Source organism: Bos javanicus, chromosome 17, assembly GCF_032452875.1.
Source record: "Bos javanicus breed banteng chromosome 17, ARS-OSU_banteng_1.0, whole genome shotgun sequence".
NCBI classification, from domain to species: domain Eukaryota; kingdom Metazoa; phylum Chordata; class Mammalia; order Artiodactyla; family Bovidae; genus Bos; species Bos javanicus.
The window spans coordinates 53,642,745-53,655,385 of NC_083884.1; the positions used below are offsets into that span (position 1 = coordinate 53,642,745).

Genomic DNA, 12,641 nt, shown 5'->3' on the forward strand with positions numbered 1-12,641 from the left:
AGGTTAGGAAGATGGTTTTCCTCATCCTGGGGTACAAGTTTAAATAACAGTAGATTCCCAGGTTCTGTCCCCAAGCTCAGGTAGAATCAGCGTGTGTGGGCCTGCGAACGCACATCCCTGGTGACTCGTGCACACACTAAGGTCAGAGAACCACTGGGTTAGGGCAGCGACACATGTACGCAAGACGGTGAACGATTACAAACTCTAAAAGGGGGAGGGATTCTGTGTAAGATTCTTACGTATCATTGCAGGTAAGTAACCATTTTTTCCTTGTCCTTTCTTAAAAAAAAGTCTAGTCAATTTGTTCTTCTTTATCCACTTGAGGCTTTTTTTCTCCAGTTGTTGTGGTATTCACTGAAACATTTCCTAGGTAATTTTATGCCAGTGCTACCCAATAGAATTATGACATGAGCCACAGATGTTTTATAATTTAAAAATTTCTGGTACCCACATTAACATGCGTAGGTTAAAAGGAACAGGTGAAATTAATAACATTTTATTTAAACCAATATATCCAAACTATTATCATTTCATCATATAATCAGCATAAGAAATTGTTAACAAGATACATTCTGTTTTTCCCCAAGTCATCATTATTTGATGTATATGTGACTCTCACAGCCTCGTTTCAAGTGCTGAGTAGCTGTATGTGGCTCATGGCCGCTAACTGGACAGCACACTTCCGTAAAGTCACTGCCAACAGATAGAGAAGCGTTTATACCCCTTGGGTAGAGTAGGCAAAACAAAGATTCTTCTTCCAGAAGGCAAATATATAAGAACTTTGAAAGGTGCTGTTTATATTAACTAACTATAGTTAATGGGTACTCTTCTTGATTTAAGGTTCTTTAGAGGGAAAAGAGTTATTTGGGGGGTGAGTTAAGCTCAATAAAATTCAGTTTTATTTTCCTTTAGCATCTCAAAATGGTGAAAAGTTTGCCAAAGACTGTAATTGGACTATATTTTGAATTGGAGTGTCTAGAACCAGGCTTAAGCCACAGTCAGGCCTGGATTGACACATAGACATTCTCGGTGGCTTGACTGGTGCCTGAGATGGGGTAGTCCCTAAAGATCTCCAAGGTTAGAGAAAATCATCAGTGATTCATCCTTTAAATGGTCTCTTCTTTCTCCTTGACTGCTGCTAACTAGGTGGCCACAGTGTCAGAAAAGTCCCGCATCATGGAACTCGAAAAAGACCTCGCATTGCGAGTGCAGGAGGTAGCTGAGCTGCGGAGGCGGCTGGAGTCCAATAAGCCAGCTGGGGATGTGGACATGTCACTGTCCCTCTTACAAGAGATCAGCGCTTTGCAGGAGAAGTTAGAAGCCACCCATAGTGACCACCAGAAAGAAGTCGCTTCTCTGAAGGAGCATTTTGGAGCCCGGGAAGAAATGCATCAGAAGGAGTTAAAGGTTTTGCAGGCCGCCACAGAGAAGCTTTCCAAAGAGAATGAGTCCCTGAAAAGCAAGCTCGACCATGCCAACAAGGAGAATTCAGACGTGATCGCCCTGTGGAAGTCTAAGCTGGAGACAGCCATCGCGTCCCACCAGCAGGCCATGGAGGAGCTGAAGGTGTCCTTCAGCAAGGGGGTCGGCACCGAGACAGCCGAATTCGCCGAGTTAAAAACGCAGATAGAGAAAATGAGACTGGACTACCAGCAGGAAATAGAAAATCTGCAGAACAAGCAAGACTCAGAAAGGTCTGCTCACACGAAAGAGCTCGAAGCCCTGAGGGCTAAGCTGATGCAGGTCATTAAAGAGAAGGAGAACAGTCTGGAAGCCATCCAGTCGAAGTTGGACAAAGCGGAAGAGCAGCACCTAGTGGAAATGGAGGACACCTTAAACAAACTGCAGGAAGCCGAGCTAAAGGTAAAGGAGCTAGAGGTGCTACAAGCCAAATGCAATGAGCAAACCAAGGTTATTGATCATTTTACATCACAGCTCAAGGCTGCCGAAGAAAAGCTCTCAGACCTTGATGCGCTTCAGAAAGCCAGCTCCGAAGGTAAATTGGAAATCGAGAACCTCAGACAGCAGCTTGAGGCAGCTGAGAAACAGATTAAAAACTTAGAGATTGAAAAGGATGCTGAAAGCAGCAAGGTTTGTAGCAACATCCTCTGTCTTTTTTTTTTCCCTCCATTTCTTATCTTGCGTTGTACCTTATTTTTCAGTTGAGGTCATTCATCCTTCAAACTCCTGACTTAGTTAAAACTGGTGCTGACCTAATTTCCCATATGAGTGGAGTATCTTCTGAGCATCTTGAGTATGGTTTCATCTGAGGAGATTAGAGAAAATAATGACTCAGGGGTGTGGATAGATTCTGGTTTCCTCGTATCAGAATACTTTATTATTGGGTTGGCCAAACAGTTCATTCTCGTCTTTCCATTAACATCTTATGGAAAAACTTGAACTAACTTTTTGACCAACCTGATACTTTATCTCTGGACTTGCTGTGATCTCTTGTTTCAGCTTGATTCCAGTCTATAAACTCTTTTGAAAATAGAGAACTCCCCAAAATGATGGTGTTGAGGTAAATGAATTGAATATATAAGAAGCTTAAAAGATAATCTCATCCTTACCCATTGCCTGTCTGTTGAGTCATGTGGAGGCTTCCCAGGTGGCTCAGTGGTAAAGAATGCATCTCCCAACACAAGAGACATGGGTTCAGTCCTTGGGTCAGGTAGATCCCCTGTGGAAGGAAATGGCAACCCACCCCCTTATTCTTGCCTGGAAAATCCCATGGACAGAGGAGCCTGGTGGGCTATAGTCCATGGGGTCACAAAAGAGTCAGACCTGACTTAGTGACTAAATAACAAGAGTCACAGGTAAAACAGAATGTGAACTCTGAGTGCACTTGACTCTTGTAAATTAACATGCTATGATCAATAAGAGTCACAGCAAAATGAAGGTTAAGAGCCCGGATCCCTCCACATTGCTACTTATTCTCATTGGGGTTTTTTCCTACGTCCCAGTGAGAGCAAGGTCTATTCCTTGCTCTTTGGAGGATACACTGGACAAATGTGCTTTTGACCAAGGCATAGGAAATGATAAGAAACCTTTGCCAGCTACATTTCTTACTAACTAGCCTTGTTAAATGTCATAGTCATTTTTAACTGTTGTTCAAGGAAGGAATCCTCTTTCCCAGTCCTCCCGCCACTAGCTCAGGCACTGGCACTGATGCTGAATGTTCTGAGCTTTTTGTGGGAGAAGCTGCTCTATTGGCAAAGAAGGAAGGGTTGTGATGGTTAAATGGGGAGAGGTGAGGACAGACGAATGGCAAAGATTGCTAAGTAACCTTAGCCGAGGATGACAAGCCCAGAAAATTTTTCTCCAGTCTCCTCATTTGGTTTTAAACTACCAATCCAAACACAGAAATTAAATTAATAAAGAATATGTAGCTAATGGTTGGTCTACTTTTTTACATGAAGATTCAGTGAAAGCCAATTTTTCTGATGGCTGTTGTCTAGTACATGTTTAAAGTTTTGTTTTACATGTTGAAAAACTTCAAGCATGTACAAAATACAGAAAATGAAATACAGTCACATGAATCTACTACCATTCCTATATTACGGTCTTTAAAAATCCAGAAAGTGAAACTGCTCAACCGTCTCATTTAGAAAGTAAGCTGCTGGGACTTCCTGGGTGGTCCAGTGGTTAAGAATCTACCTGCCAATGCAGGAGACACGAGTTCGATCCCTGATCTGGGTACTTGAATCCGAAATGTTCCGGGGCAGCTAGGCCTGTGTGCCACAAAAAAGAAAAAAAAAAATACAGTAAACATCTATATTTTCTGTTTTAGATCGTGCTGATAGTCCAGATTTAGGTATAGAAAAATACTGTATTTTGATTATTTAAAAATAGCCGTGGACAGTCTTATCTAGCTCTGGTTGTGTGACAAGTCATTGGCTTCTTAGAACTAAAAGCAACAACACTAAAATGACTTTTACCCATGCCTTTATTCCTTTCAGTTTCGTTTGGTTGTGTTTGTTTCTCATACATTTTTTTCATATTTGTCTTATGTTTTCTTTCTCATTCCTTTTTGTTTCCTTTGGTCCATTGGCTTCTGTACCATGTAACTCTGTCTGGTAGGCTAGTAGCATCACCAAAGAGCTGCAGGGAACAGAGCTAATGCTTAATAACCTTCAGGAAAACTTGAGTGAAGTCAGTCGAGTGAAAGAGGCTTTGGAAAAAGAACTGCAGACTTTGGTAAGTACCTGTCAGGAATCTGAATCTCAGGGTTTCTGGCCAATTTGAATCATTCCTGTTTTAAAAAAACACACTTTATAGAAAATTTCTATAAAGAAAGAAGTATGGCACCTATTTCCTTTCTTTTGCAAAGTATTGATTGGCTGATAATCAGGGGAATTGGATCAAACCCAAACTAGCAATAAAGGTAAGTATTGCTTTTTTTAAAATCTGTCCTTTGCCTCTGGTAATGCATTGACGTTTTGACATGTTGCTGACCACTTAGTTTCACTAAACACGGGGGCCTTCCAAGTTATGTTAGGTTTCATGTGTAGCTCTTGCCCTGTGCCTTGTCCTCCCTGCCCTGAGACAGCAAAGCCGGCAAGCTCCCTGGGTCACAGGCACCCTCCGTTAGCAAGGCAGTGATGTTTGTGTGTGCTCGGTCGTGTCCGACTCTCTGTGACCCCATGGACCGTAGCCCACCAGGCTCCTCTGTCCATGGGATGCTCTAGGCAAGAATGCTGGAATGGGAGGTCTTCATGTGCCTTCTTGCTTTCCACTTTTTATACCTCTGTGCTAATAGCAGTGGTGGGATAAAGGTGTTTTGATATTTTTTTGATTTAAATGCCAGTATTACATATTTCTACTTTTTACAATGTTAATACGTAGTTAACTGCACTATTCATTATGATAGCTACCATCCACTTGGCTCTATAAATTTGAATTAATTAAAATTTAATAAAATATAAAATTCGAGACTTTCCTCGTGGTCCAGTGGCTAAGACTCCACATTCCTAATGCAGAGGGCCCAGGTTTGATCCCTGATCAGGGAACTAGATCCCATGTGTTCCAACTAAGAGTTTGCATGCTGCGACTAAGACCTGGTGCAGCCAAATAAATATTTTTAAAAATACAGAAAATTCAGTTCCTCCATTGTGCTAGTCACATTTTAAGGGCTTGATAACTCCACGTGGCCAGTGGCTGCCAACTGACCAACACTATCATTGTAGAGAGTTCTGACGAACCCCCAGTTTTGATGCATAGTATTTCAGGTACATTTTGAGAAAAGTTGGGCTGGAGATTACCATTTTTTAATATAGTGTCCTTTAAGAAAATGCATTTGGGGTGTCGTGCCATTTCTCTGCCCTCCTCCCCAAACTTTCAGGATGTCTTACTGTTTGTTTTTCAAGTTAGAGTATTTCTCTGTGTCCTCTGAAGAGAAAACATGCCTCCTGAAGTCTGGCCTTGGGAATAACGCAGGTGGACAACCTGTGGGCTTTGATGGGCTTGTGGTTTGTGAGCCCATTTTTTAAATCAAATATTCATTTAAAAATTCACTTGGTGTCTCTAGCTCAGAATTCATCTCAGGAGAATCAGGAGAGGGGTTTTATCCTGCCCTCCTGTCATATTTAGAAAAGATAGTGAGTGAGCGATGGACTTTTTAATGTAAAGTAGTTGACACAGATCTAGTTTCCAGATACTAGGTTCTAATTATTCTTAGATGTAAAACATGCAAGAACTCAGATCCCCAGACGTAGAAAACAAACTTACGGTTACCAAAGTGGAAAGGTGGGAGAAAGAGATAAGTTAGGAGCTTATCATTGTCATATACACATGACTATATAAAAAATAGATAACCAACAAGGACCTAGTATAGCACAGGGAGCTATACTCAATGTTTTGTAATAACCTATAAAAGAGTTTGAAAAAGAATAGATAGTTGTGTGTATATAACAGAATAACTTTTCTGTACACCTGAAACTAACATAGCATTATAAATCAACTAAACTTCCAAAAAAATATATTAAAAAAAAATTCTGAACCCTGTTTGCTGTCTCAGGCAGATTTCTGGAGCAGTTCTGCTACTTGAGGGTAGCAACATGCAGAAAAAGTATACGCGTGGCACCACATGTACATACGCACACGTGCATGTACTGACATAAGTGTGCATATCCATACACATATACAGACATATGTGCATGCCCAGGCAGGCACACAGACACAAACCTCGTTCACTCGTGTGCACACATGCATGGTACGCATATGGTAGTAATTGACACCTACATGTTTTAAGCATAAGTTAGCTTTAATGAAACAAAACTAGCAACAAAAAATAATGTTACAGTTATTGAAACTTTTTATAATTTGAGATCTGTCTATTCTGAATGTCTGATTGTTTTTCTTTAGAAAGAAAAGTTTGCTGATGCTTCAGAGGAGGCAGTCTCTTTCCAGAGAAGTATGCAAGGTACGTCTCACTAACATAAGAGCACTTTAGAGGAGGTCATGTCTTCAAGCGGGAGCCAGTCTTCAGCTCAAATAAAGTTCCTGCAGTGCATAGTAACACTACATTCCCTTGGCTTCTTAAAGCCTCAAATTCCAATTAATTCGTTTTATTTTTTTGTGAGCAGTATGAAATGTATACAGGTTTATTTTCAGTTTATCCCCTTCTACATTATACCTACTATTAGATGCCAATATGTCTAACACATTAAAATATTTCCACATAAAAAAAAATTGAAAGGCATCATCACTTCTCTTATACTATCACCAAGTCAACCAAGCTGTGTCAGCCTTCAGTCCATGCCTTCAGCCTCCTTTCCTCACCATCCTGAAGTCCCAACATGTTCTTAGTACTGGAAAGAGCCAACATCACCATCCAGACACAGCTTACCTTCCCAAACTGCTGTCACTTCTGCAGCCTAATCATTTCACCTGGAATCTATCCTGCCTTCTAGAAATATACAGTCCAGTTGTATTAAAAAACTCACCCCTGTCAAATATACCCAAGACACACTGAGTAAGAACAGGAGGTTACACAATAGTATATACTCCATGGTTCCATTTATACAAACCTATGGGTGCCATTTCCTACTCCACGGGATCTTCCTGACTCAGGGGTTGAACTTTCATTAATTACATCCCCTTGGCAGGTAGATTCTTTATGACTAGCACCACCAGGAAAGCTCATACAGAACTATATGCACATATATTCAGCACTAACCCCCAACACAGATGTTTGAATGGATCATGTCCACAATATTTCTAGTAATGTACTCTGGGTGGTCAGGTTGACTCCCATTAATTCTTTCTTCTTTTTGACCTAAAGCTTGATGCATGTTAAAATGTAGATGTACTTGGGTAAAGTATCATCTTACTTAAGCTTCAGTCATTGGCAGCTCTATTGAGTTTTAAGTGGAAGGAGGGAAGAGATCCCTGGAGAATGGATGTTCAGTGCCTACCTAATCTTCAGATCTGGGGAGACAGAAAATTGCTTGCTTGCTTGCTTCTTTAGGTTCATTATATAGTGGTTTGGTTTCTAATGGGATTCTTAAGTATTCCCGTGACCCCAAATCTCAAACTTTTGATTTGATTTGATTATAAGACAATCAAGCTTTAGGTGGCCTATTAACTCTGAGATGTATTAAACTTTTAACTTAATCCCAAATAGAAACTGTAAATAAATTACATCAAAAAGAGGAACAGTTTAACGCACTGTCTTCCGAACTGGAGAAGTTGAGAGAAAATTTAACAGGTAAGAACACATCTCTGGTTATTATAAACGTTAAATATAGTAGGCTTCCTAGGATTTGAGATTGTTTTAGTGTGTGGTTACAATGTATCTACTGTTCAAGCATAAAGTCTTTGCTCATTGTGTTCTCTTGTGATGAAATCTTGTTGGAGGTCTGTAAACCGCAGCAAATCCTCTCTGCCTTGCTTTCAAACAAGTCAGAATCCACCACACCTCACCACTCCCAGTGCTGCCCTTCATCCCAGCTAGCCAGCATCTTTAATCTGAGCTGTAGTAACAGCTGGCCACCTGGGCTGCCCACTTCTGCTCTTGCCCCCTTCAGTCTTCTCTTAGCATAGCAGCCAAAGAGATGCTTTCAACTTTAAGTCAGCTCATGTCACATCTCTGCTCAAGGTGGCCCAGTGGCACCCATCTCGCTCAGAGTAAAGGCTGTGGTCCTCAGCTCCCGTCAGGTCCTGTTGCCTTTCTGATTTCCTCCTGTGCTGTTTTTCCCCAGGTTCCTTCCACTGCAGCCGTATCTGCCTCCTTGGTGATACTCGATTGTGAAGCATGTTCCTGCGTCAGGGCCTTTGCACCTGCTTTTCTTCTGTCTGCATTTCTCTTCCCTCATTTCCCCTAGGGTTTTACTTAAATGTCACTATCTCAGAGAGGCTCTTTCTAAGATTTCACACTCCCCAGCTTCCTTCCTGGCTCCTGTCTCTGCTTGTATTCTTTTCCCCCTCTTAGCACTTACCACTCTCTAATATATGATTTGTTCTCTTTCTTGTTCATTGTCTCTCTTCTTTGCTAGAATATAATTTTCATGAGAGCAGGGATTGCTATGTACAGATATTCCCAGAGCAAGTTTTGGCATACAGAATATAGTTAATATGTTGTTGTTGATTATAACACAACAGCTCTATTTTTTTTCTATATATATATATATATTCAGATATGGAGGCAAAATTTAGAGAGAGAGATGAAAGGGAAGAGCAGCTGATAAAGGCGAAAGAAAAACTGGAAAATGACATTGCAGCAATAATGAAAATGTCTGGAGACAATTCTTCTCAGCTGACAAAAATGAATGACGAACTACGTCTGAAAGAAAGGTATGTATGAGTATTAATAAGAGCGCCTGCTTTAGGTTAGGCTCTCAAGGAAGGTCTAGATGGGAGGAGAGCCAAACTCTTCAGGATAGTTATGTTTTAAAAGTTGCCTGTCTCTCATCCTTTATTGTCTCAGTGTATCCTTGAATCAATTATTTAACCTTCTAAGGGGAAGGTAGTAGTTTACCAATGGCAATAACATCTTTAAAAAAAATTTTTTTTTAATTTATTAATTTGGCTGTGCTGGGTCTTAATTGGCGACGTGTGGACTCTTAGTTGTAGCTTGTGGGATCTAGTTCCCTGACCAGGGATCGAACCCAGACCCCCTGCATTGTGAGCGTGGAGTCTTAGCTCACACCAGGACCACCAGGGAAGTGGTCCTTAACTGGACCACCAGGGAAGTCCCAGGCAGTAACATCTTTTACAGGAAGTTTAAAATATTTTTAACTTATTGCAGTGTAACGATAGATAACAATTATGAAGGGCTGACCGTATGCCACATGGTATGCTGACCACTTTGTATAGAGTATATTTTTCTGATAATCCCACGAGCTGAGTGTATTATTGTTCCCATATTAAAGAAAAAGAAATCGAGGCATAATGAGGTTAGGCAACTTCCCTGAGGTTTCAAGTCTAGGCAAGTTCTGGTCCCAGCGCCCTTGCTGCCCTTGATCACTACACCATACTTCTTCAGGGCTAAAGCTTCTTTCATCTAACTCTCTGTTCTTGTCTTTATTCTGAGGGTCTTGTTGCTTTGATTTGTGTTAATGGCTGCTGTATAAAAATCAAATGTTTATTTTATAAGGCACATTTTTTAGAAGACATGTTAGCACCATTAGACTTCTGATTCTGAAAGTGGTAACACCTGGCAGTTATGTTTACATCCAGCCATTCGAGGGCTTCCCTGGTGGTCCAATGGTTAAGACTGTTCCGTTAATGTGCTTCCATCGCAGGGGGCACAGGCTCGATCCCTGGTCCGGGACCTAAGATCCCACATGGCGTGAGGTGTGGCCAAAAAATAACAACAAAAGCATTCGGCCGAGCACTCCCACCCGGCTCAGCGGTGGGGGGTGACGGGCACTGGACCTGGGTTGCCTGGCTCTGGTCAGACTTGCCGCGAGGCAGTCACAGCTGCCAGGGGGTTGTGGCGCAGAGCCTTGGAGAAGTTCCGTTTCTGTCGGTGTTTTATCCAGGGTTTCCATCCAAGTTTCCCTCCTCTGATCTATGAGACAGCCTGCTCTCTAGGCTGATGGCCCTCATACATATTCATTGGACCACAAGGTTATCTTTAAGCTAGAACTTCAAATTATTTATTGTTATTTTCATATCTGCATTCTGAAGCGGCACCCAAATGAGTCTTGAATATTCTAGTCTGCTAAAATTTGGAAACCTCTAAGTACTTAATACGTTTCCTTTTCGCTCATCTCTCTGCATTGATCTATGTGCTGTGCTGTGCTCAGTCGTGTTTGACTCTTTGCGACCCTATGGACTGTAGCCCACCAGGCTCCTCTGTCCATGGGATTCTCTAGACAAGAATACTGGAGTGGGTTGCCGTGCGCTCCTCCAGAGGATCTTCTCGACCCAGGGATCGAACCCAAGTCTCTTCCATTAGAGGCAGATTCGTTACCGTCTGAGCTGGACATAAAATAATAAACGTTCACACTAAGAGTAGTTGTTACTCTAAGGTATTTATAACCATCACAGTCGTTAAAAAGTATGCTTCTGGACAAGTCAAGGTTTTTTTTTTTTTTTTTTTATTCTAGATGTTATTGCTCATAACATTTATCATCATTAAGCCAATTATTATCAATATTATCAATATTATCTTTTAAAGTATAACTCAGGATTTAAAGTACTCTTGGAAAAATCTGACGCTTCGTTTTGAAATTCCTTCTAGAAATGTAGAAGAATTACAGCTGAAACTAACCAAGGCTAATGAAAACGCAAGCCTTCTGCAGAAAAGTATTGGGGAAGTAACTCTCAAAGCTGAACAGAGTCAGAAAGAAGCAGCTAAAAAGCATGAGGAAGAAAAGAAAGAACTGCTGAGAAACCTGTCAGACCTGGTAAGGAGAGAGAGAGTCAGTGGGACTGGTGGCCAGCAGGGGCAGAGTGGGTGGCTGGCAGGACAGCTGTGGCCAGGTGAATTCCTCCTGACATGGGGTATCTGCAGGAAAAGAAGATGGAAATGAGCCGGAACGAGTGTCAAGATCTGAAAGCCAGGTACGAGGAAGCCAGTTCCGAGAGCAGAGCCAAGCACGAAGAAGTCCTGCAGAACCTCCACAAGCTGCTACGGGACACAGAGGAGCGGCTGAAGGCCGCACAGGAGGAGAACCGCAAGCTGCTGCAGAAGCTGGAGGAGCTGGGGAAGCAAGCCGACAGAGCCAGAGTATGTGGTGGGGAGGACTGTGTGCCCCAGTATAGTGAGCTCTGCATTCCGTGTCAAGGTTGTAAGGGTGCTTAGAAAGCAGCAGCGCATGGAATGGGTTCAGTGGCCTTCAGAGCGCATGGCAGGAGGGTGAATGACGTCTCCTGTGGCTTCAAGTGTTTTGTACCAGGCGCTCTTCCTTCTCAGGGTTGGTGGTGGCTACAGGTCTTTCCACCCTGAAGGCACTGTGTAGCCATCACCCCCTACGCTGCTTCACAAAGAGCCTTCTGTTGCCTGAGCTCTGTCCGTCTGCTCGTAATAGACTCTCTGTCGCAGAAAAGCATGTCCCTCTAGTCTTGGCCGTCTTGCTGCCACCTTGCACCAGGGTTAGGAGAGACATCGTGCAGAAAAGCAAGAGACAGAGGCCATGCATGAGGCAGGTGGGCAGGGAATGGAGCCCGGTTGGAAGAACAGAGGAAAAAATCAGAAGGGAGACCTCTGGAGACGGCTTTCGTATGTCCCCAGGAAAGCACTGAAAGCTTATTAACAAGGAGGTTGGACTGAAGGGCTGTGAGAAAATATCCTACTACTGAGTAGAGTAGAACTCGATACATTGAATGTTATTCTATGGTGTCAGGATTGTGTCAGTGTCCCAATATGTTTTCTGACCCTCTTACTGCTATTTAAATTGCTCAAAGAAAAGTAAATTATTGTCTTTAATTGTTTTTAATGTATCAGAGAAATGTTTATATACATGTAGGAGTTGAGTAGAATAAAATACAGAAGAATACATGTAGGACTTAAAAAACAGATCCCTGATACTGGGAATGACTGTGGGCAGAAGGAAAAGGGGGTGACAGAGGATGAGATGATTGGATGGCATCACCAACTCAATGGACATGAGTTTGAGCAAGCTCCAGGAGATAGTGAAGGACAGGGAAGCCTGGCGTGCTACAGTTCATGGGGTCACCAAGAGTCAGACATGACTCAGCGAATGAACAACAGCAAAACAGATCCCTTTTAAATTAAATGGAACACATCATAATATACGTCATGTGTGAAAGTGAAAGATGCTCATTCATGTCCGATTCTTTGCAACCCCATGGACTATACAGTCCATGGAATTCTCCAGGCCAGAATACTAGAGTGGGTAGCCTTTCCCTTCTCCAGGGGATCTTCCCAACCCAGAGATCGAACCCAGGTCTCCTGCATTGCAGGCAGATTCTTTACCAGCTCAGCTACCAGGGAAGCTATATGCTGCCCATCAAGGCTTTCTCTTTCCCCTGTGAAATATCTCCAGTTTTATGAAACATTTAACACTGGATATAATTTCCAGAATTTTGGACTTTGAGGCTCCCTTTATCTTGGTAGACACCAGTTTTCTAATGTTTCCCTTAAAATGCTGTAGCCTGACCAAACCACAGCATTCTAGAGGTTTGTGTAAAGTCCCATTAATTTTGTTTGTTGTTGTTTTCGTCAGGATCAT

General features: G+C 42.2%; 1 protein-coding gene across 12 annotated transcripts in view; it reads left to right on the top strand.

Moving 5' to 3' along the window:
• Positions 1-12,641, top strand: part of CLIP1 (CAP-Gly domain containing linker protein 1) — a 116,868-nt gene that overhangs the window by 65,069 nt on the left and 39,158 nt on the right. For all 12 annotated transcript variants that reach the window (XR_009730366.1, XR_009730367.1, XM_061384705.1 and 9 more), the window contains 7 exons: positions 1,147-2,091; positions 4,081-4,197; positions 6,364-6,421; positions 7,625-7,708; positions 8,637-8,793; positions 10,688-10,853; positions 10,961-11,176. Coding sequence is in view for 10 of the 12 variants with exons in the window: in XM_061384705.1 (XP_061240689.1) it covers positions 1,147-2,091; positions 4,081-4,197; positions 6,364-6,421; positions 7,625-7,708; positions 8,637-8,793; positions 10,688-10,853; positions 10,961-11,176 (1,743 nt within the window). In the remaining 2 variants the exon portion in view is untranslated. The remainder of the gene's footprint in view (positions 1-1,146; positions 2,092-4,080; positions 4,198-6,363; positions 6,422-7,624; positions 7,709-8,636; positions 8,794-10,687; positions 10,854-10,960; positions 11,177-12,641) is intronic.